Genomic DNA, 24820 nt, shown 5'->3' with positions numbered 1-24820 from the left:
ATTTTTTCACTTGTTTATATCTTTCTCTATCTCTTTTTTCAATGTCCTGTAGTTTCTGACTACAAGTCTTTTACCTCCTTGGTTAAGTTTATTACTAAGTATCTTGATTTTTTTATTGTTTTTGTTGCAATGGGAAATGGGATTGTTTGTTTAGTTTCTCTTTCTGAGAATTCATTATTGGTGCATAAAAAGCCATTGATTTTTGGGTGCTGATTTTGTATGCTGCTACATTGCCAAATTCATTTATTGAATCCAGTAGTTTTTTTGGTGGAGACGTTAGGGTTTCTGTGTCCAATATCATGTCATCCGTGAATAATGAGCGTTTTATTTCCTCCTTTCCTATTTGGATGCCTTTTATTTCTGCTTCCTCTCTGTTTGCTGTGGCTAGGACTTCCGGTACTATGTTGAATAGGAGCGGTGAAAGCAGACATCCTCTCTTATTCCTGTTCTTAGGGGAAATGGTTTCAGTTTTTGCCCATTGAGTATGATGTTCGCTGTAGGTTTGTCATATTTGGCCTTTATCATATTGAGATATACACTCTCTATTCCACTTTGCTGAAAGTTTTTATCAAGAATGGGTGTTGTGAGATAAAAAATGGCGGTGGAGTAAGTGGATGCTACACAGACATGCTCCAAAAACCAAACTGGAGTTACAACTAAAATGCAGGAAAACTTCCTGAATAATCAATAGAAGACTCGCTGGAGAGAACCCAGACAACCCAGGACAGAAAGTGGAGACTGCATAGAGACTGGTAGGAGTGAGGTGTGAAAGGGCTGGCCGGGCTTTCACAGACAGCAACTGAAGTCCTGGAGAGAGATCTCAGCTGTGGGGGTTGCCACTGAGAACTCTGGGGTCTAAATCCCAAGCTGGGCCCCCCAGCAGAGAGCACCAGAACTGAGAAGGGTACTGACATAAAATCTGGTTGTAGAAAAGAAGCAGGGTTGCTGCCTGCCAAGGAGAGATGGCTGGAAATGCAGGCACCCTCTTAAAGCGCCAATGCACAAAATTCACTGAGGAGCCACTCACCTTGTGCTCTGGCAGAGGAGACTGGAGCTGTGTGAGCAGAAGCCAGGACCAGGGACTCACCAGTTAGAGCTCAAAAGGCAGACACCCCGGTTTCCTGTGCTGAGTCATTCCCTCACACTGTGGAGGACATTTTTCTCACATAGGCATTAGCTCTACAGGCATCTTTGCCTGGGGGGAAGACAGATGACACACCCTATTGGAAAACACCTTGCCCCATGGTGCAGAGTTTCTGAGGCCCAATAAGAGACTGAGAATAACAACAAGCCTTCAGGCAGAATTACCCCACACTGTTGCAAAAAACTTAACACACCTGGGGACAATTGCCTGCAGGCAATCCTATATAATAAAGAGGTAAGAGGTGACATGCAAATTGACTGTCACACCCTCACACAAGATGGCCACACCCATGTGGTCAAAAGATGGCCACCACAAGATAGCCAGAAGGGGAGGGCAGTTGTGGGTGATTAGGCCAGCAGGGGAGGGCAGTTGGGGGCGACCAGGCCAGCAGGGGAGGGCATTTGGGGGCAACTGGGCCTGCAAGGGGGGAGAGGGCAGTTAGGGGTGACCGGGCCTACAGGGGAGGGCAGTTGGGGATGACCATGCCTGCAGGAGAGAGCAGTTGGGGGTGACCAGGCCTGCAGGGGAGGGCAGTTGGGACGACCAGGTCGGCAGGGGAGGGCAGTTAGGGGTGACCAGGCTTGGCAGGGGAGGGCAGTTAGGGGTGACCAGGCTGGCAGGGGAGGGCAGTTGGGGGCAACTGGGCCTGAAGGGGGAGGGAGGGCAGTTAGAGGTGACTGGGCTGGCAGGGGAGAGCAGTTAGGGACAACCGGGGCAACCAGGCCTGCAGGGGAGGGCAGTTGGAGGTGACCGGGCCAGCAGGGGAGGGCAGTTGCGGGGGGGACCAGGCCTGTAAGGGAAGGCAGTTGGGGGTGACTGGGCCAGCAGGGGAGGGCAGTTGGAGGCAATCGGGCCAGCAGGGGAGCAGTTAGGCGTTGATCAGGCTGGCAGGGGAGTGGTTAGGGGGTGATCAGGCTGGCAGGCAGAAGCAGTTAGGGGCGATCAGGCAGGCAGGCAGGTGAGCAGTTGGGAGCCAGTAGTCCGGGATTGTGAGAGGGATGTCACAAGGTTTAGGACCCATCCCGGTCAGCCATCCCCCAAGGAGTCCCACATTAGAGAGGGTGCAGGCTGGGCTGAGGGACCCCCCCCCCCCCCGCCAGTGCACCAATTTCATGCACCAGACCTCTAGTTCAAGAAAAAATCCTATCACTCTGAATACAGAGGTGGTCTCAGGAGGCTTTGAGTCTTTGCCTGATGTAGTTAGAAAGAAACAATGTTTCACACTATCCAGCACTAGAGACTGAGAGCAAATATACCTAATACATAGTCACAAACACAAACAGGCATCAATAATGAGTAGACAAAGAGACTTCCCCTTAGGGGAAGCTGAGGATCCAATCAGTGAATTAGAAGATGGGGTTGAACTCAATCAGAGAATCAAAAAGAAAAACAATTAAAAATAGGAGGACAGCTTAAGGGAGCTGTGGGACAATGTGAAACATAACAATATTTGAAAAGCAGGAGTGCCAGAAGAAGCAGAAAGGGAGAAAGGGATAGAGAAAGTGTTTAAAGAAATAATGGCAGAAAATTTCCCTAACCTGGTAATGGAAAAAGCCACACAAGTTCAGGAGATACAGAGAACTCCAAGCAAGAAGAACCCAAACAGGCCTATGCCCAGAAACAACATAGTTAAAATGCCAAAAATTAAAGACAAAGAGAGAATCTTAAAGGCAGCAAGAGAAAAGCAAACCGTTATCTACAAAGAAGCTTCCATAAGGCTGACACCTGATTACTCATCAGAAACTCTACAGGCCAGAAGGGAATGGCATGAAGTCCTCAAGCTAATGGAAAGCAAGGATCTGAAACCAAGATTACTATATGCAGCAAGGCTATCATTCAAAATAGACGGCCAAATAAAGAGCTTCCCAGACAAAAGAAAAGGCTAAAGGAATACATCACCACCAGGCCTGCATTACAAGAAATGCTAAAGGGACTGCTGTAATGAGGAGGAGAAATAGAGAGAGAAACCTAGGCATACAGAATTAAAATAGCAAAAATAAGTACCTCTCAATAATAACCCTAAGTGTAAATGGATTAAATGCTCCAATCAAAAGACAAAGGCTAGCTGCATGGATATGAAAACATGACTCAACTATATGTTGTCTACAAGAGACCCACCTCAGAACAAAAGACTCACACAGGATGAGAGTGAAGAGATGGAAAAATTTTTTCCATGCAAATGGAAAAGAAAAAAAGCCTGGGGTAACAATACACATATCCAATAATATAGACTTCAAAATGAAGGCCATCACCGGAGACAACAAAGGTCACTACATTATACTAAAGGGATCAATCCAACAAGAGGATATAACCCTGGTAAACATATATGCACCCAGTACAGGAGCACCTAAATATATAACAAAATATTTCTAGAGGACTTTAAGGGAGAGATCAACAACAATACAGTCATAGTAGGGGACTTTAACACCCACTGACTTCCACTGGATAGATCTTCCAGACAAAAAATTAACAAGGAAACAGTGACTCTAAAGGCCACACTGGATCAAATGGACTTAATTGACATTTATAGAACATTTCACCCCAAAGCTGCAGAATATACATTCTTCTCAAGTGCACATGGATCATTCACAAAGATAGACCACAGGTTAAGACACAAAACAAGTCCCTACAAGTTCAAGAAGATTGAAATCATATCAAGCATCTTCTCAGATCACAGTGGAATGAAATTAGAAATCAACTCCAATAAAAACACCTCAAAACATTCAAACACATGAGTGCTAAATAGCATGTTGTTAAACAACTAGAGGCCTGGTGCACACATTTGTGCACCAGTGGGGTCCCTTGGCATAGCCTGTGGGGATTGGGCCAAAACTGGCAGTCCAACACCACCTGCCGCTCCTGTCTGCCACTCCTCATCCCAGCCCAGCTGTGCCTGCCTCTGCTTGGTAGGCTCACTGCCGCTCTGCTGCAGTCTCTGGGCTGCGGCGGCCAGCCATGAGCCCTGCTTCTGGCACCCGTCAGTCAGCTGAACAGTACTCCTGCTGTGGGAACACACTGATCACCAGGGGCAGCTCCTGTGTTGAGCATCTGCCCCCTGGTTATAAGTGCACGTCATAGCGACCGGTCGTTTGGCCGCTTAGGCTTCTATATATATAGACTAGAGGCCCGATGCACAAAATTCATGCAAGGGGCTTGGCCCTTGCAGCCCTGACTGCCTCAGCTGGCCCTCGCGACCCCTCACAGCCTTGGCCGGCCCTCACAGCCCTGGCTTCGTCCAGAAGGTTGTCCGAATGGTCATTCTGCTATTAGGTCTAATTAGCATATTAGCTCTTTATTATATAGGATAATGAATTCTCAGAACGAGAAACTAAACAGTTCCATTTAGCATTTCAACAAAAAATTAAGATGCTTAAGAATAAACGTAACCAAGAAGGCAAAAGACCTGTACTCAGAAAACTACAGGACGTTGAAAAATGAGATAGAATACTTTCAACAATAAAGAATTATTTTAAAAAGAAAAAAAAAAAGAACTCAGTAAAGGAAGAGAAAAAGAAACAGATTTTTTAAAATGGGTGTTGGATTTTGTCGAATGATTTTTATGTGTCTATTGATATGATCATGTGATTTTTGTCTTTCAATTTGTTTATGTGATATATCACATTTATTGATTTGTGAATATTGTACTAGCCTTGCATCCCCAGAATAAATCCCACGTGGTCACGGTGTATGATCTTCTTAATATATTGTTGGATCCAATTTGCTAATATTTTGTTGAAGATTTTAGCATCTATATTCATCAGGAATATTGGCATGTTATTGGCCTGGTTTTGGAATTAGGATAATGCTGGCCTCATAAAAAGTGGTTGGAAATGTTCCTTCCTCTTGGATTTTTTCGAATAGTTTGAGGAGTATGGGTATTACTTCTTCTTTGAATGTTTGGTAAAACTCCCCTGTGAAGCCATCGGGACCTGGGCTTTTGTTTGCTGGGAGTTTTTTGATTATTGCTTCTATTTTCTCAGTTGTTACTGGCCTATTCAGGTTTTCTGATTCTTCCTCATTCAGTTTTGGGAGACAGGGTTTTCCTAGGAATTTGTCCATTTCATCGACATTGTCCAGCTTGTTGGCAAATAGTTCATAGTATTTCCTTACAATTCTTCATATTTCTGTGATGTCAGTGGTTACCTCTCTGCTTTCATTGCTAAATTTATTTATTTGAGTCCCCTCTTTTTGTGTCTTCATGAGTCGAGCTAATGGTTCATCAATCTTGGTTATCCTTTCAAAGAACCAGCTCTTGGTTTCATTGATTTTTTTTCATTGTTTTTTAGTTTCTATGTCATTTATTTCTGTTCTAATCTTTATTATTTCCTTCCTTCTAGTGCTATGAACTTCCCTCTCAGGACTGCTTTTGTTGTTTCTCAGAGGTTTGGGTTGTTGTGTGTTCATTTTCATTTGTTTCCAGGAAGTTTTTGATATCGTTCTTGATCTCATTGGTAACCTATTCATCTATATATATAAAAGGCTAAGTGACCAACCATACGTCCATCTGACTGACTGACCAGCTGGTACATATGACACGCACTGGCAATTTAAAAATAAACATTGACTCGCACATGCGTGATACATATAAAGGTCTCTCTGGTGCCAATCACATTCTTGTGTTTCAATCTGTCATTGTCAATCATGAATTTGGTTGTTTTTCTTGACATTCTGAAGCTGAAAGTCTCATGCCAATAGTGTCTGAGACCAACTATTGGCACAACGTACCTCTGAAGCTAATTTTATTTCATTTCTGACACTTCTATTATAGAGAAAGGACAAATAGCTATATTAAAATATTTCTTCTAATTAATTTCCTTTCAATGTGCATGGATCCGTGCACTGGGCCACTAGTTGTTTAATAACATGCGATTTAGCATCCATGTGTTTGAATGTTTTTGGGTGTTTTTACTGTAGTTGATTTCTAATTTCATTCCACTGTGATCTGAGAAGATGCTTGATATGATTTCAATCTTCTTGAACTTGTAGGGACTTGTTTTGTGTCTTAACCTGTGGTCTATCTTTATGAATGACCCATGTGCACTTGAGAAGAATGTATATTCTGCAGCTTTGGGGTGAAATCCTATATAATAAAGAGGTAATATGCAAATTGACCATCGCTCCCAACTCACAAGATGGCCGCCCCCATGTGGTCAAAGATGGCTGCCCCCATGTGGACACAAGATGGCCACTACAAGATGTCCAGCAGGGGAGGGCAGTTGGGGGCGATCAGGCCTGCAGGGGAGGGCAGTTGGGAGGGACCAGGCCTGCAAGGGAGGGCAGTTGGGGGCAATCAGGCCTGTAGGGGAAGGCAGTTAGGGGTAACTGGGCTGGCAGGGAGGGCAGTTGGGGGGGACCAGGCCTGCAGGGGAGGGCAGTTGGGGTGACCAGGCCTACAGGGGAGGACAGTTAGGGACAACCAGGCCTGCAGGGGAAGGCAGTTAGGGGTGACCAGGCCAGCAGGGGAGGGCAGTTAGGGGCAATTGAGCCAGCAGGGGAGCAGTTAGGCATCAATCAGGCTGGCAGGGGAGTGGTTAGGGGGTGATCAGGCTGGCAGGCAGAAGCGGTTAGGGGCGATCAGGCAGGAAGGCAGGTGAGCAGTTGGGAGCCAGTAGTCCGGGATTGTGAGAGGGATGTCACAAGGTTTAGGCCCGATCCCTGTCGGACATCCCCCGAGGGGTCCCAGATTAGAGAGGGTGCAGGCTGGACTGAGGGACACCCCCCCCCCAGCACGAATTTCATGCACCAAGCCTCTAGTCTATATATATAAAACCCTAATATGCAAATAGACTGAATGGTGGAACAACCCAACACCAGTTGCTATGACATGTGCCGACCACCAGGGGGTGCACGCAGAACACGGCAGGCGTCAGCAGCAGGCGCCAGAGTGTGGAACGTGGCAGGTATCAGCCGCAGCAGGATGGTGGAGCAGGTGAGCAGGGACACCAGACCAAAATGGGGCTCCAGTCGCTGTCATCAGGGCAAGCCTCTGTTGGTTACTAAATATTCTTTGCTTCCTCACGCTGCAGACCTGCCTGGCACTCGCACATGCTGCTGGCGCCAGGCGCCGGCCCCGATCACTCAAAACCATCAGTGGGTATGAGTGGTGGCTGCTGACCCCGATCACCCCTCAGGGCTCCTCCACCTCCCCCTGCTCCTGAGTGGCCATCGGGGAAGCAGCCACCACTTTCACCCACTGACGACGCTGGCCCCACTTGCACCCGCTGCTGGCACCGGCCCCAATTGTTCCGCGCCGCCAGCGGGTGCTAGTGGGGCCAGCGCTGTCAGCACGTGGGAGCAGCAGTCAGGGGAGCAAGGTTGCCTGCAGACAGGGGACTGGGGACCGCAGCGGGAGGGTCTGGGCAGGGGTGTGGAGGATGGGCTGAGACCCGCCCCTGTGCCCACCACAGTCTAGTGGCCCACATTTCCTTTCAAGGCGGGAATTTGTGCATTGGGCCCCTAGTGCTCTATAAATGTCAATTAAATCCATCTGATCCAGTGTGTCCTTTAGAGTCACTGTTAGTTTGTTAATTTTTTATCTGGAAGATCTATCCAGTGAAGTCAGGGGGGTGTTAAAGCCCCTAATATGACTGTATTGTTGTCAATCTCTCCCTTAAAGTCCTCTAGAAGTTTTTTTATATATATTTAGGTGCTTCTTACGTCCAGCTGGATTGTGGGCTCGAATCCCAGTATGGGACATGCAGGAGGCAATTGATGAATGATTCTCTCTCATCATCTCATCTTTCTATCTTTCTCTCGGAAGTCAACAAAAATACATTAAAAAAAGAAGTATTTAGGTGCTCCTATATTGGGTGCATATATGTTTACCAGGGTTATATCCTCTTGTTGGATTGATCCCTTTAGTATTATGTAGTGACCTTTGTTGTCTCCTGTGATGGCCTTCATTTTGAAGTCTGTATTGTTGGAATATGTGTATTGTTACCCCAGGCTTTTTTTCTTTTCCATTTGCATGGAAAAAAATTTTCCATCTCTTCACTCTCATCCTGTGTGAGCCTTTTGTTCTGAGGTGGGTCTCTTGTAGACAGCATATACTTGGGTCATGTTTTCATATCCATGCAGCTAGCCTTTGTCTTTTGATTGGAGCATTTAATCCATTTACACTTAGGGTTATTATTGAGAGGTACTTATTTTTGCTATTTTAATTCTGTATGCCTAGGTTTCTCTCTCTATTTCTCCTCCTCATTACAGCAGTCCCTTTAGCATTTCTTGTAATGCAGGCCTGGTGGTGATGTATTCCTTTAGCCTTTTTTTTTGTCTGGGAAGCTCTTTATTTGGCCGTCTATTTTGAATGATAGCCTTGCTGCATATAGTAATCTTGGTTTCAGATCCTTGCTTTCCATTAGCTTGAGGACTTCATGCCATTCCCTTCTGGCCTGTAGAGTTTCTGATGAGTAATCAGGTGTCAGCCTTATGGAAGCTTCTTTGTAGGTAACGGTTTGCTTTTCTCTTGCTGCCTTTAAGATTCTCTCTTTGTCTTTAATTTTTGGCATTTTAATTATGTTGTTTATGGGCATAGGCCTGCTTGGGTTCTTCTTGCTTGGAGTTCTCTGTATCTCCTGAACTTGTGTGACTTTTTCCATTACCAGGTTAGGGAAATTTTCTGCCATTATTTCTTTAAACACTTTCTCTATCCCTTTCTCCCTTTCTGCTTCTTCTGGCACTCCTGCTTTTCAAATATTGTTATGTTTCACATTGTCCCACAGCTCCCTTAAGCTGTCCTCCTATTTTTTAATTGTTTCTTTCTTTTTGGTTTTCTGATTGAGTGATTTTTTTCAACCCTGTCTTCTAATTCACTTATTTGATCCTCAGCTTCTCCTAATCTTCTGTGTATTCCTTCCAATGTGTCCTTTATTTGTGCTATATCATTCTTTATTTCCATTTTCATAGTTACTGTATCTTTTCTCATGCTGTTGAGCATCTTTGAAATCATTATTCTGAAGTCTATATCTGATAAATTTCTTATATCTGTTTCATTTATCTCTTCTGGAGAATTCTCTTGTTTTTTCATTTGTGGGTTGTTTCTTTGTCTCCTCATTATTGATGCCTGTTTGCGTTTGTGACTATGTATTAGGTATATCTGCTACACCTCTCAGTTTCTAGTGCAGGACAGTGTGAAACACTGTTTCTTTCTAACTACATAGAGACCACTCTGCCTGGAGACTGATTGGATTCAGTCTTTAGTAGCCCGCAGGCAATCATCCACAGGTGTGGCAAGAGATTTTTCCATTGGGGTGGGACAGTTGCTTCTGCCTGAAGGCTACTTGTTATTCTCAGTCTCTTTTTTTTTTTTTTTTTAAATATATTTTATTGATTTTTTACAGAGAGGAAGGGAGAGGGACAGAGAGCCAGAAACATCGATGAGAGAGAAACATCGATCAGCTGCCCCCTGCACGCCTCCCACTGGGGATGTGCCCGCAACCAAGGTACATGCCCTTGACCGGAACCGAACCTGGGACCCTTCAGTCTGCAGGCCGATGCTCTATCCACTGAGCCAAACCAGTCAGGGCTATTCTCAGTCTCTTAATGGGCCTCAGAAACTCCACATCATGGACCAAGGTGTTTTTCAATAGGGTTGGTCAAATCTCTTCCCCCCAGGCAAACACCTCCTAGATAGCAGAGGTCTGCCTGAGAAAGATGACCTCCGCAGCATGAGGGAATGACTCAGAGCAGGAAACTGGAGTGTCTACCTTCTGAGCTGTAACCCCAGAGCTCCCAACCCTGGCTTTTGTTCACACTACTCCCATCCACTCTGCCCTCCCTCTGCCAGACATAAGGTGAGTGATTTTGCTCATGAATTTTGTGCATTGGCACTCTAAGAGGGTGTCTGCATTTCCAGCCATCTTTCCCTGGTAGACAGCAACCCTGGTGCTTTTCACAGCCAGATGTTATGTGTACACCTTTCTCAGTTCTGGTGCTCTCTGCTGGGAGCCGGGGGGGGGGGGGGGGGGGGCGGGGGAAGCAGCTTGAGGAATAGACCCCAGAGTTCTCAGTGGCAACCTCGCACAGCTGAGATAGCTCTCCAGACCCTCAGCTGCTGTCTGTGGGAGTCCTTCCAGCCCTTTCGGGCCTTCACCCTTCCTACCAGTCTCCATGCGGTCTCCATTTTCTATCTTTGGTTACCAGGGTTCTCTCCAGCTAGCCTGCAGTTGATTTTTCAGGGTGCTTTTTTTTTTTTTTTTTTTTTTTGTATTTTAATTGTAATTCCAGTTTGATCCTGGGAGAGTGTCTGTGTAGCATCCAGTTACTCCACCACCATTTTTAATTCATATGATGGTTTCCCCGCCTTAATCCTTCATCTTTTACACCCACCCTGCACCCCTCTTTCCACTGGCAGCTGTCTTTCTGTTCTCTGTCAATGAGTCTGTTTTTATTTTGCTTGTTAGCTTATTTTGTTCATTAGATTCCACTTATGAGTGAAATTATATGGTACTTGTAATTCTCTGAGTGGCTTATTTCACTTGGCATAATACTCTCCTGATCCATCCATGCTGTCCCAAAGAGTAAGGTTTCCTTCTTTTTTATGGACGAGTAGTATTCCATTGTGTAAATGTACCACAGCTTTTTTGTCCACTCATCTACTGATGGACACTTGAGCTGCTTCCAAATCTTGGCTATCTATAATAATAAAAGCGTAATATGCTAATTAGACCAGATGTCCTTCTGGAAGTCCTTCCAGACGACCTTCTAGACAAAGCCAGGGCTGCGAGGGAAGCCCGGGTCCCCGGTGCCTGGCAGTGGCCAGAGGGAAGCCCGGGTCCCGGATGCCAGAAGGAAGCCAGTGCTGGCAGCCAGGAAAAAGAAGGCCTACTCTTGCACAAATTTTGTGCATCGGGCCTCTTGTTGTAAATAATGCTGCAATGAACATAGGGAGTGCATATATTCTTTCAAATTAATGTTTTGGGGTTCTTCAGATCTATTCCCAGAAGTGGAATCGCTGGGTAAGTAAGTTCCAGGTTTAATTTTTTGAGTTAACTCCATACTGCTTTCCACAGTTGCTGCACCAATCTACATTCCCAGCAAGAGTGCACATGGGTTCCTTTTTTTCCACATCCTCGCCATTACTTGTTGCTTGTTGATTTATTGATGATAGCCATTCTGACAGGTGTGAGGTAATATCTCATTGTTGTTTTCATTTTCATTTCTCTGATGATCAGTGACATTAAGCATCTTTTCGTGTGTATATTGGCCATCTGTATGTCCTCTTCAGAAAAGTGTCTATGCAGGTCCTTTGCCCATTTTTTTATTGGATTATTTGTTTTTTTGGTGTTATGATTTAAGTTCTTTATAAATTTTGGATATTAACTCCTTATCAGATGTGTTATTGGCAAATATGTCCTCTCATTCAGTGGGGTTGTCTTTTCATTTTGTTGATGTTTCCTTGCTGTGCAAAAACGTTTTAGTTTGATGTAGTCCCATTTATTTTTTTCTTTTGTTTCCCTTGATTGAGGAGATATATCAGAAACCATCTTGCAACAAGAAATTTTACTGCCTGAGATTTTTCTGTCTATGTTTTCTTCTAGGATTCTTATTATTTTTAGTCTAATATTTAAGTCTTTTAACCCATTTTGAGTTTATTCTTATGTATGGTGTAAGAAGGTGGTCTAGTTTCATTTTTTTGCACATATCTGTCCCATTTTCCCAATACAGTTTATTGAATAGACTATCTTTACCCCATTGTATATGTTGCCTCTTTTGTCAAATATTAATTGAGCATAAAGGTATGGGGTTGTTTCTGGGCTTTTTATTCTGTTCCATTGATGTATATGTCTGTTTTTATGCCAGTACCATGCTATTTTGATTACTATGACCTTGTAGTATAGTTTGATATCAGATACCATCATTCCTCCAACTTTGTTCTATCTTCTTAAGATTGCTGTGGCTATTCTTTTGTGGTCCTATATAGAATTTTGGAATATTTGTTCTAGTTCTGTGAAATATGCTTTTGATATTTTGATAGGAATTGTGTTGAACCTATATATTGCTTTTGATAGTATAGACATTTTAATGGTGTTAATTCTTCCTATCCATGACCACGCAATATGCTTCCACCTATTTTTTATTTTCTTCAACTTTTTTCTTCAATGTCATAATTTTCTGAGTACAGGTCTTTTACATCATTTGGTTAAATGTATTCCTAGATTTTTTAAATGCAATTGTAAATGGGATAATTCTCTTAATTTCATTTTCTTTTTTTTAAATTTTGATAGTACATTTATTAAAGTTAGGGACAGTGAAACAAGGAAAGGCTTAGGATAGAAGAAGCAACAGGAAAGAGCCTAGATGGGGTTACTTTGGCTCACTGAACAATAAGTCACAGTGAAAGAAGTGAGCCAAGTTGAGGCTGCTGTCTCAGTGTAAAGTCAGAGAAATGGGGCCTTGGAGACAGGTTCAGGGGGGTAGCCCGGAGTGAGCAGCCAATGCCCATTGCTCTCCTGGTTGCAAGTCTGTGGGGTCCCTTAGAGTTTAGGAGAGGCATGGGCATGCTCCCAGGAGGGAGAACACACTTAGTTTCCTTTTCTGATAATTCATTACTGATGTATAAAAATGCAACTGATTTCTGGATATTTATTTGGTATCCTGCCACTTCACTGAATTCATTTTTCAGTTCTGGTAGTATTTTGGTGGAATCTTTAACATGTCATCTGCAACTAATGACAGTTTTACTTTTTCCTTTCCAATTTGGATGCCTTTTATTTCTTCTAATCTGATCACTGTGGCTAGGACTTCCTGTACTGTTTTGAATAAGAGTGGTGAAAGCAGACATCCCTGTCTTGATCCTGTTCTTAGGGGAAATTGTTTTAGTTTTTGCCCATTGAGTATGATGTTGGCTGTGGGTTTGTCATATATGGCCTTTATCATGTTGAGATATGTTTCCTGTTTCTACTTTTCTGAGAATTTTTATCGTAAATGGGTGCTGAATTTTATCAAACGCTTTTTCTGCATCTATTGATATGATCATGTGATTTTTATCCTTTATTTTGTTTATGTTCTGTATCACATTTATGGATTTGCAGATATTATGCCAACTTTGCATCCCCAGAATAAATCCCACTTGATGTATTTATTGCTGGATCTGGTGTGCTAATATTTTGTTGAGGATTTTAGCGTCTATGTTCATCAGGGGTATTGGCCTATAATTTTCATTCTTTGTAGTGTCTTTATCTGGTTTTATAATTAGGACTAGAGGCCCGATGCACAAAATTTGTGTAAGCATAGTCCCTCGCAGCCCCACCCACTGGTCATTCCGCCTTCTGGTCTAATTAGCATATTAGCTCTTTATTATATAGGACTAGAGGCCCGGTGCATGAAATTTGTGCACGGGAGGGGTCCCCTCAGCCCAGCCTGCACCCTCTCCAACCTGGGACCCCTCGGGGGATGTCTGACTGCTGGGATCAGGACTAAACCGGCAGTCGGACATCCCTCTCACAATCTGGAACTGCTGGCTCCTAACTGCTCACTTGCCTGCCTGCCTTATCACCCTTAACTGCTCCCCCTGCCAGGCTGATCACCCCTAACTGCCTCTGCCTGCCAGCCTGATTGCCCCTAACTGCCCCCCGTGCTGGCCTGGTTACCCCCAACTGCCCCTCCCTGCTGGCCTGGTCACCCCTCACTGCCTTCCCTTCTAGCCTGGTCACCCCCAACTGCCCCCCTGCCGGCCTGGTCACCCCCAACAGCCCGCCCTGCTGCCGGCCTGGTTGCCCCCAACTGCCTCCCCTACCAGCCTGGTCACCCCCAACTGCCCCCCACCAGCCTGGTTACTCCCCAACTGTCCCCCTCTGCCGGCCTGGTCGCCCCCACCTGCCCCCTCTGCCAGCCTGGTCACTCCTCTCTGCCCCCCTGCTGGCCTGGTCACCCCCAACTGCCTCCCCTGCCGGCCTGGTTGCCCCTCATGGCCTCCCTGCCGGCCTGGTCACCCCATGCAGCCTGCTGTTTGGTCATTTGGTTGCCTCTCACTGCCCCCCCTGCCAGCCTGGTCGCCCCACGCAGCCTACTGTGCAGTCGTTTGGTCGCCCCTCACTGTCCCCCCTGCCGGCCTGGTCACCCCATGCAACATGCTGTTTGGTTGTTACTATGAGGGCGTCCTGACCAATTTGCATATTACCCTTTTATTAGTATAGATGATGCTGGCCTCATAAAATGAGCTTAGGAGTCTTCCTTTAGAATTTTTTGGAATAGTTGGAGGAGTATAGATGTTAATTCATCTTTGAATGTTTGGTAATATTCACCTGTGAAGCCATCCAGTCCAGGACTTTTGTTTGTTGGGAGTCTTTTTTATTATTATTATTACTGCTTCAATTTCATTACTTGTAATCTATCTATTCAGATTTTCTGATTCTTCCTGATTTACTTCTAGAAGATTATATGTTTCTAGGAATTTATCCATTTTATCTAGATTGTCCAATTTGTTGGCATATAGTTGTTCATAATATTTTCTTACAATCACTTGTATTTCTGTGGAATCAGTTGTTACTTCTCCTTTTTCACTTCTAATATTATTTATTTGGGTTCTCTCTTCTCTTTTTAAATTTATGAGTCTGGTTAAAGGTTTGTAAATCTTATCTTTTCAAAGAACCAGCTCTTGGTTTCATTGATCTTTTATGTTGCCTTTTTAGACTCTATTTTGTTTGTTTCTTCTCTGATCTTTGGTTTTCCTTTTTTCTATTCACTTTAGCTTTGTTTATTGTTCTTTTTCTATTTCCTTTAAATGTAATGTTAGATTGTTTATTTGAGATTTTTCTTGTTTCTTGAGTAAGGCATGTAATGCTATGAATTTTTCTTTTAGGACTGCTTTTACTGTGTCCCACAGATTTTCATTTGTTTCAAAGTATCTATGGATTTCTTCCTGATCTCATTATTAACCCATTTGTTGTTTAGTGATATGTTATTTAGCCTCCATGTCTTTGTGTGTTTTCTAGTTTTATCTTGTGATTAATTTCTAGTTTTATACCATCTTGGTCAAAGAAGATGCTTGATATTATTTCAATCTTCTTAAATTTATTGAGGTTTGTGTCTATGCTAAAAAATGTTCCGTGTACACTTGAAAATAATGTATATTCTCCTGCTTTGGGTGAAATGCGCTGAAGATATAAATAAATCTATCTGATATAGGGTGTCATTTAAGGCCACTGTTTCCTTGTTCATTTTTTTATGTCAGTAGGGTGTTAAAAACCCCTTAGTATGACTGCATTACTGTCTGTCTCTCCGTGTGTGTGTGTGTGTGTGTGTGTGTGTGTGTGTGTGTGTGTGTGTTAATTTTTTGAGAAAGAGAGGAAAGGGGAGGGATAGAGGGATAGAGGGAGGGATGCTTCAATGAGAGAGAAGCATCACCGATCGGCTGCCTCCTGCATGTCCCATACTGGAGATTGAGCCTGCAACCTGGGAATGTGCCTGACCTAGAGTTGAACAGGTGACCTCTTGGTTCATGGGTCAATGTTCAACCACTGGGACAGGTGATTTGCTTTATACACTAAGGTGCTCCTATGTTGGGTGCATAAATGTTCACAAGGGTTGTATCCTCTTGCTGTATTGTTCCCTTTATCATTAAGTAGTCTCCTTCTTTGTCTCTTACTATAGCCTTTGTTTTAAAGTCTATTTTGTCAGATATAAGTATTGCCACTCCAGCTTCTTTTTCTGTTCCATTTGTATGAAATATCTTTTTCCATCTCTTTACTTTTAGTCTGTATGTATCATGTGTCTTTTGTATATATACTGGTCTTGTTTTCTTGTCCATTCAGCTCCCCTGTGTCTTTTGATTGGAACATTTAAGCGTTTACATTTAAAATGATTAGTATTATTTTTGTAAATGTATCTTTGTTGATTTCAGAGAGGAAGGGTGAGGGAGAGAGAGAGATAGAAACATCAATGATGAGAGAGAATCGTTGATCAACCACTTCCTGCATGTTCCCTATGGGCAGTGGTCGGCAAACTGCCATATGTGGCTCACGAGCCGTGGTTTGCCGCTCTGTTGACTAATGAGTTTGCCAACCACTGCCTTAGGGAAAAACACGTAAAAAACATTTTAATAATGCACTAATGTCTTTAACCTGAAGTCAAAACTTCTGGGTAAGGGTAATGCCTTACAGCAGTGGTCGGCAAACTCATTAGCCAACAGAGCGGCAAACCACGGCTCACGAGCCGCATGTGGCTCGCAAGCCGCAGTTTGCCGACCACTGCCTATGGGGATTGAGCCCACAACCCAGGCATGTGCCATGACCGGGAATCAAACTGTGATCTCTTGGTTCATAGGCTGATGCTCAACCACTGAGCCATACTGGCCAGGCTAAATAATTATTAATAGGTGCATTTTTATTACCATTTTATTCTTTTAACTCTGTTCCTTGGTGTGTGTGTGTGTGTGTGTGTGTGTGTGTGTGTGTGTGTGTGTGTGTTCTTCTTAAAGAAGACCCTTTAACACATTCTGTAATACTGGTTTGGTGGTAACAAACTCCTTTAGCTTTTTTTTGTCTGGGTAGCTCTTTATTTCTCCTTCAATTTTAAATGATAGCCTTAATGAGTAAAGTAGCATTGGTTGTAGGTCCTTGCTTTTCATCACTTTGAATATTTCATGCCCATATTTTCTGGCTTGAAATGTTTCTGTTGAGAAATCAGCTGAAGGTCTTATGAAATGTCCCTTGTAGATAACTAATTATCTTTCTCTTGCTGCTTTTAAGATACTCTCTTTGTCTTTAACCTTTGCCATTTTAATTATGTTGTGTCTTGGTTTGGGTCCATCTAGTTTAGAACTCTCTGAGCTTCCTGGACTTGTGTGTCATTTTCCTTCACCAGGTTAGGGAAGTTCTTGATCGGTAGGTTCTTGATTCCTTGCTCTCTCACTTCTTCTCATACCCCCGTGATGCAGATGTTGTTACACTTCATGTTGTCCCCAAAGTTCCTTAAACTATCCTCATTTATTAAAGTTCTTTTTTCTTTTTACTCCTCTGACTGGGTATTGTTGTTTATATTTACCTTGTCTTCCAAATCACCAATTTAATCATCTGCTTCACCCAACCTGCTGTTTATTCCTTCAAGTGTATTCTTCATTTTTGACTGGTTCTTTTTCATTGTTTCTATGTCCTTTTTCATGCTGTAGTATTTCTCACTAAATTCTTTGAGCATCCTTATAAAAATTATTTTTTTATATCTGATAAATTGCTTGCCTCCATTTCTTTAAGGTTTTTTCTGTGCTTTCATTTGTGGCATGTTGTGTTTTTGTGTTTTTTTTTAAATCTCCCCAGTTTGGCTGCCTGTTTGTGTTTTTCTATGTGTTAGTTACATAGAAATTATGACTGCTATGATTCCCAGTCTTGGTAGGGTGGCCTTATGTAATGAGTTTTGTGGGACCCAGTGATACAGTCACCTTGATCATCTGCACTGGGTGTCTTAGGAATGTCCCTTGTATGGGTTATGTGGACCCTCCTGTTTTAATTGAGTCTTGATTGCTATTGGCCTATTCATGCATGGGGTAGACCCTCAGGCTAGCTGACTGTAAGGATCAATCCCAAACACAGTGTACAAGCTGCTGTGCAGGTGGTGACCACATGGAGCAGAATTCACCTCAGCAGGGTCTGGTGCCTGCTGAGATCTCCCTTTGAATATAACACTTGTGACGCTAATTGGTTCCTGCTCTGATGTTGTCTGAAGCTGGCCACTGTGTGTGTTGGTTCTGGGGTCTCTTGGGAGGGACTCTGGTGCAGGCCAGTATCAGACACTGCCTATGACCTGTTTGAAGTTATCCAGCAACCCATAGTTTGTAGCTACCTCTGCTTGTCCTATGTGTTTGTGGGAAGGACCAAGCTGCCCACCAAGTCCAGCTTTTATGAGCACTGGGCTGGGGGCAGGTCAGCAAAGTCCCAAGGCACCGTGAGATCTACTTCTGTCTGCCTATTCCTGCCAGATGCCTGTTAGTCTCAGTCCTGAAAGAGCCTCTGGTGTTACTTGAGTTCCATGAGGTAGGTTCTCAATGAGTCACCAAGTAGGGGCAAGTGGTGTTCACCAGATATTACAGGTTCAAACTCAGTGCCAGTGCTGGGTCTGAGTCCACTCAGCAAATGTCCCAGGCTATACCAAGTCTAGCTGTCACCTACTGGGTGCTGGCACACCTATGTGGTGTGGTCTTGGAGTCGTCAGGGTGAGGCCAGCAGAGTTTATCAGGCCCAACCATATCAAAATTTGGCTGCATGAATGGAGAGCTCTGCACTGGTCATGCATACGAGGGAAAAATGGCCCCTGTCCTAGAGCCATACAACTCAATCTGTCCCATATTCTGCCAGGAACCCGATCAGCCTCTTGGGGCCACTGGGAGTTGGGAGGGTGGGGTTAGTTGATCTCTATGAGGGGGTGGTGCCAGTCAGGTTTGGGAGTAGGTGGGTGTGTGGCCTCCTGACCCAGAGTTACACAACTCAGTCAGTCCTGGATTCTACCCAGATCTTGGCAGAGTGGAGCCACCAGGAGTCTGGAGGGTGGGGCTGCCACAAATCCAGAGAGTGGGGCTAGTGGATCTCCCGTGAGGGGGAGGCACCAGTGAGGTTCATGGGAAAGTAGTGGGAAGATGAATAACTTTGGCCTCAGATGATGAATAATGGCTGAGGCCTATTCCTTGAGAAAAGGATAAAAAATGGACAAGAATTCCCAACCTGGGGGATCCAAGATGGTGGCAGAGTAGGTGGATGTCACATTCACCTCCCCCCACCCAAAGCCATAGAACTAAGTCATTGATGCCCCCTGAGTCTGCTTGACCTCTACACCCCAGCTCAGGCAGCTAACTCCTCAGCATGACACAAGCTCTCCAGGGTAGGGTGAGAGGGATTCCAAAGGGTGGAGCTGTTGCTTTTCCCTAGGCTGATGTTGTATGGTGGGGAGTGCTCCATCCAAGAAAGATGGGGTCTATAGTGTGGGAGGGGGACTCAGCACAGGAATCCTGTCTCTTTAGCTCCCTCCCCAGAGCCACAAATCCCAGTCTCTCCTCACACAACTCTAGTCTGCTCCACCCTCCCTCTGCTGGAGCCCAGGGTAAGTGTCTCAATGAGATTTGGTGCTTTGGCCCTTTAAGAGGGTGCCTATGTCTCTAGCAGACTCCCGTCTTTTCCTGGCAGACAGAATCCCCGCTGATTTTCACAGCCAGTGTGATATGGGCACCTCTTCCCAGTCCAGTGCTCTGGGCTGGGGAGCATGGCTTGGGACTGAGACCTCATGCTTCTCAGGGGAACCCCCAAAGCCTAGATATCCCTCTCAAATCTCAGCCACTGTCTGTGGCAGTGGGCCAGCCCTTTTCACATCTCTGCCCTTTCTACCAGTCTCACTGTGGCCTCTGCTGTAATCCTTGTTATAAGACTTCTCTTCAGATTGTCTTCAGTTGGTGATTCAGGTCTCTTGCTCTATATTTTGGTTGTAATTCCAGTTTGGTCCTGGGGGGAGGTGAATGTGACATCCACCTACTCTGCCACCATCTTGGATCCCCCAGGTTGGGAATTCTTGTCCATTTTTTACCCTTTTCTCAAGGAATAGGCCTCAGCCATTATTCATCATCTGAGGCCAAAGTTATTCATCTTCCACCTCTTCACACCTACATAAAAAAGTTCCAAAGGCCCTGGCCAGTGTGCTTCAGCAGTTAGAGGATTGGCTGGAGCACCGAAGAGCCCCAGGTTTGATTCTGGCACCCCACATGCAAGAGACAACCAATTGATGTGTCTCTCTCACACCAATATTTCTCTCTTTCTCTCTCTGTCCCTCCCTTCTACCCTCTCTAAAAATCAATGGCCCTAGCTGGTTTGGCTCAGGGGATAGAGCATCAACCTGCGGACTGAAAGGTCCTGGGTTTGATTCTGGCCACTTGCCCAGGTTTCGGGCTCAATTCCCAGTAGGGGGTGTGCAGGAGGCAGCTGATCAATGATTCTTTATCACCAATGATTCACTATCTCTCTCTCCCTCTTCCTTCCTCTCTTAAAACATATATTTTTAAAAAATCAATGGAAAAAATATCATCCGATGAGGATTAACCAAAGAAGAAAAAAGAAGGTCCACAGGAAAGATTAAATGGTGGCAGAGATGGAAAATTCCCTGAACAAGTATTTTACAACCAGATTTTTTTTGTTGTTGTTAATCCTCACCTGAGTATGTTTTTTCCATTGCTTTTCAGAACGAGTGAAAGGGAGGGAAGGAGTGAGAGAGAGGGAGAGAAAGAGAGAAAACATCGATGTGAGAGAGACACAGCGATTGATTGACTCCCACGTGTGGGGATCCCGCAACCCAGGTACATGCCTGTAACCAGGGATCGAACCCGTAACCCTTTGGTGAGTGGACCAACACTCACCGGCCACACCGGCCAGGACTTTTCAACCAGATTAAAACAAACAAACAAACAAATAAAAACAAACAAACAAACAAACACAGAATATCTATGATTTGACATCTTGACCCCAGAGTAAATCTTGGGAATATTTGCAAGAAATTCCTCTTTCCCTTTAAGATTCTCTAGTAACTCCATTTTAGATATTGATAGCAAGAGCAGTGGGTTGATACTGCCTTGTTACTCAAGGGCTTCCAAGCATTTTCCAGATAAAAGCTGCGTAATCTTTGTGACATTCCTGTCTTTACCATGTTCAGTCAGGTAGAAGTGAAGAAGGATTTAAAGAGGGCTTTGCCAGGGGCAAGATATAGAACTGAAAACATTTTTTAAAAACATTTTCTTGCTTTTCAGTAAGGCGGGGGGGGGGGCAAAAATTGGGATTCTCTCCTGCCCTGCCATTCTCCTACAAGAGGAACATATATTATCGATAGCAAAATATTTTAAAATACAAATACTATGTCTTACAATGTCTTGCTTTCTAGAGGAAGGATGGAATGAATGTCTAAATAGGTAGGATCAGTGACATTCTTTCTCTTGAATTTGTTTTACTAAAATTCCTATCCTTACTCTTCGAGGTCTTGCTTTGGACTCTTTTTCTCCAAATCTCCCTAAGTGTTTGTTCCCAGTGCAGATGCTTATCCTGTTTCCTTAGTCACTTAGCAGCAAGGTACACACTTTTAGGCCCTTAATGCTTCCTCCTCCCAGCAGTGCCAGATGCCTGACATCCCTGTCTAAGGACCATTTCCAGAGGAATGTCAGACTCCAGCTCAAACATGGGGATTTGTGCCAGAAGGATAATTGCAGGCCCTGTCTTTGAAGTGCCTGTTGGAATGGGGTATTGGTTCCTTTATGCCTTGGGCCTGGAGCTGCCAGCCAAGTGTGGCTGCCTTAAACCTTGGGGAGGAGCCTGCCTTCCTTCTTCACCCTAAGCTGTTTTTAAGCCCTAAGACTGGAGTGCAGAAGTGCTAGACATTCTGAGTCCCTTCTGGGTGGCCCTGAACAGGTTACTGAGGCTTTCTAGAACTTTAATTTTTCCATTATAAAATAGTGGGAATAATTCCATACCAGAAAAAAAGATCAGGAAGAGTTTGGACGATAGTAATATGTTTTTGTTTTTATTTTTTTTTAATATATTTTATTGATTTTTTACAGAGAGGAAGGGAGAGGGATAGAGAGTTAGAAACATCGATGAGAGAGAAACATCGATCAGCTGCCTCTTGCACACCTCCCACTGGGGATGTGCCCACAACAAGGTACATGCCCTTGACCGGAATCGAACCTGGGACCCTTCAGTCCACAGGCCGACGCTCTATGCACTGAGCCAAACGAGCTAGGGCCGATAGTAATATGTTGATGGGTAAGTTGTTTCTTGTACCTGCAATGGTCTCTGCATAGTACTGAATAAAGACATTATCTGGGGCCTCTTGAAAAGAAATACGAGAAAAACTCTTCAAAAATGAGTCCTTACTTAGTTGGTGACAATAGCTGTGGCATAGGAAAATGTTCTGCAGTGGACTTGCATTTTTATCCTGCCATCTGCAGTCTGGGCCTGCTGCCAGGCGGTTTAACACAGTGCATCAATATGGTTCCATTGGAAAGCACTCTGTAAGCCGCTTTCTGGTCTACTTTTGCTTTTACATTTTGATTTGGGATAGCCCAAGTTCAGATCCGCTCCACATTGTGTGGTTCAGTGACTTCCAGGGTGGATTTTATTTCAAATGAATCACCACTGTAGATGGACCTCTGCTGACCTGCTCTTCCACTGCGCCGGCCTCTCCCTCTTCCCTCCACTGTCACTGCCTCTCCCAGGGGTATCAGATATGATGTGGTCTGTGGTGAGGCTCCTGATGACTCTATGGGGTTAGTGACTATTGAATTCATAGGAGCTGTGGCAGGACTGGGAAAGCTTTGGCTAGCCAGGGCCTGCCAGCAGTTTCTGTTACAGATTTGTAATTTGACTGGATTCTGTTTTCTCACTTGTGCTCCACATCATATGAAAGCTGGACACATCTTGTTGGTTTTTATTTGTTTCTTTGAGATCAAGATAGAAATATCCCTTTTTTTTTCTTGACACATTTATTGTGACAAATTTCAAGTAATAAAAAATGGATAAAGTAGCAAGTGTCCCATGCCACCCTTGTCATGGGTCAGACTGCTGCATGCTCACTGGCATGTTTCTTCATAGTGCTCCTTTATTTGCTGTCAATCTGAGCAACTTAGGGTCCTGGAAAGATCTTTGTTTACATTGGAAGACTACTCCCCCTGCCCCCATCTGCCCTCTTCTGTACTTGGCCTATGGCCATTCTAGCCACCCTCTTGACATCTTCCATCAGGGACTCTCCTTATTTCCTTCTTTCTCCTCCCCCCAGGCTGTGTATAAGATGGCAGATGTAGCCTGCAAATGCCATGGCGTCTCTGGGTCCTGCAGCCTCAAGACCTGCTGGCTCCAGCTAGCTGAGTTCCGCAAGGTGGGGGACCAGCTGAAGGAGAAGTACGACAGCGCTGCTGCCATGCGCATCACCCGCAAAGGCAAGCTGGAGCTGGTCAACAGCCGCTTCAACCAGCCCACCCCGGAGGACCTGGTGTATGTGGATCCCAGCCCTGACTACTGCCTGCGCAACGAGACCACGGGCTCCCTGGGCACCCAGGGCCGCCTCTGCAACAAGACCTCGGAGGGCATGGATGGCTGCGAGCTCATGTGCTGCGGCCGCGGCTACGACCAGTTTAAGAGCGTCCAGGTGGAGCGCTGCCACTGCAAGTTCCACTGGTGCTGCTTCGTCAAGTGCAGGAAGTGCACAGAGGTCGTCGACCAGCACGTCTGCAAATAGCCGGGACCACGTCCTGGCCTCCTCCCCACTGCCTCACAGAAGATTATATATATAAATCTATATAAATATATTTTATATTTGTATAAATGAATGGATGGATGATAATTAAAAGATGAAAATGGAAAGAAAGCTTATTTAAGAGATGCTAGAGGTCTTTGAGGATTGGACTTTGCAGGTTCTCAGCTCCCAGTGGGTGGGACAAAGGTCTTTTTCCCTCCCTCCAGGGGAGACTCTCAGGATGTAGGGACTTGAGAATATTTGCTATCTATTCACCGTGGCCTTGAGGAGAGAGGTGGTGGGTAGAAGGAGATGACTTTGTCTGGAAGTCTGGAGTCTCTGTTGGGTACATGACTGCTCTGTAACTCCAGCCTGTGGGCCTAGAGGCCCTGTGGAAGGCAGCAGGAGCTCAGCTTAGACTTTGAAGTCTGCAGGGTCTTGCTCAGAATATTGACGGGTTCTGTGAGAGGGCCAGTGCTTTCCTACCTTTCCACTGTGTGCAGACCTGCAAAAACGAGGGGCAGTCCGATGCCATCTCTGACCCAGGACTACAAAGGGACCCGCACCTCCCTGGGCCTCTTTCCAATGAGAATGACTCTTCCGCCACAGTTCACTAGCTCCTGCCACAAGTTCCCTGCACCAGGAGGAAAGGGGCCATTTGGCCTGACATGTTAGGAAAGACATGGACATGGACTGAATGTTTGTGCCTGAGCTGCACAAAGCTGGGTGCGTAACCGTACTGAGTGAACATTGCACTGTGCTCCCACCAGGGAGAGGAACCTTGTGATGCTGCTGCTGTCACGTCCTCCATCAGCGGAGGCCTCATGAACGACAGGATGGGTAGCTGGGTCAGGCTCGGCTGGCCTGGCATGGTCTCTTCATCTCTGCCCCAGATGTACAGCTTCTCTCTGACATTAAATACCCTTCATTGAAGTTTTCCTCCCTTTCCTTATTTGGACACACAATTATCTTTCATGAGTCTCTTCTTATTTTTGACCTAATCCTTAGAACCCTGTTACACGGTGCACATATGGAAGAGGGTAAGGAAATGGAGACTTTTCAGAGCTCTAGTGTGGTGATCAGAGACAAGGATAGGAGAACGTTATCAGAATTAAATAAGGTCATGCATCTAAGTGCTGTTCCCAGGGACTAACACAAAGTTAAAAACTTAATAAACAGTAGCTATTCATATTACTGTTATGAACAAAAGGATTCAGAGATTTAAGTTTAAACCTCACGTTTACTTTCCCTTTCCCTTCCCCCTCCATTTATAGCCTACCAAGTTAACCCTGGTTTGTTTGCTGGGTCACTGGAAAAGCACAGGCAGTGGGGATGCTCTCTGCAGGATTCTGTGTATTGTCAACTCCAGTTTTGGACTCCAGTGGCTGGGGCCAGGAGAGAGAGTAAGGCAGAGCTCAGGGGTCCAGGAAGGGAGCTGTTATGTCCTAGAAAAGGAGGAAGGAATTACTAGGAGAGACATTGACCCAG

At 44.8% G+C, this 24820-nt stretch overlaps 1 protein-coding gene across 1 annotated transcript in view; it reads left to right on the top strand.

Moving 5' to 3' along the window:
- The window catches only part of WNT5B (Wnt family member 5B), a 78693-nt gene extending 54355 nt beyond the window's left edge, over nucleotides 1-24338 (top strand). The window contains exon 5 of the mRNA XM_080662915.1: nucleotides 22877-24338. Coding sequence (XP_080519041.1) covers nucleotides 22877-23335 — 459 coding nt within the window. The 3' untranslated portion in view covers nucleotides 23336-24338. The remainder of the gene's footprint in view (nucleotides 1-22876) is intronic.
- Nucleotides 24339-24820: the final 482 nt, after the last annotated feature.

The sequence above is a fragment of the Plecotus auritus genome (assembly GCF_963455305.1).
Source record: "Plecotus auritus genome assembly, chromosome: 3".
NCBI classification, from domain to species: Eukaryota; Metazoa; Chordata; class Mammalia; order Chiroptera; family Vespertilionidae; genus Plecotus; species Plecotus auritus.
This window is presented reverse-complemented; position numbering and strand designations above follow the sequence as displayed.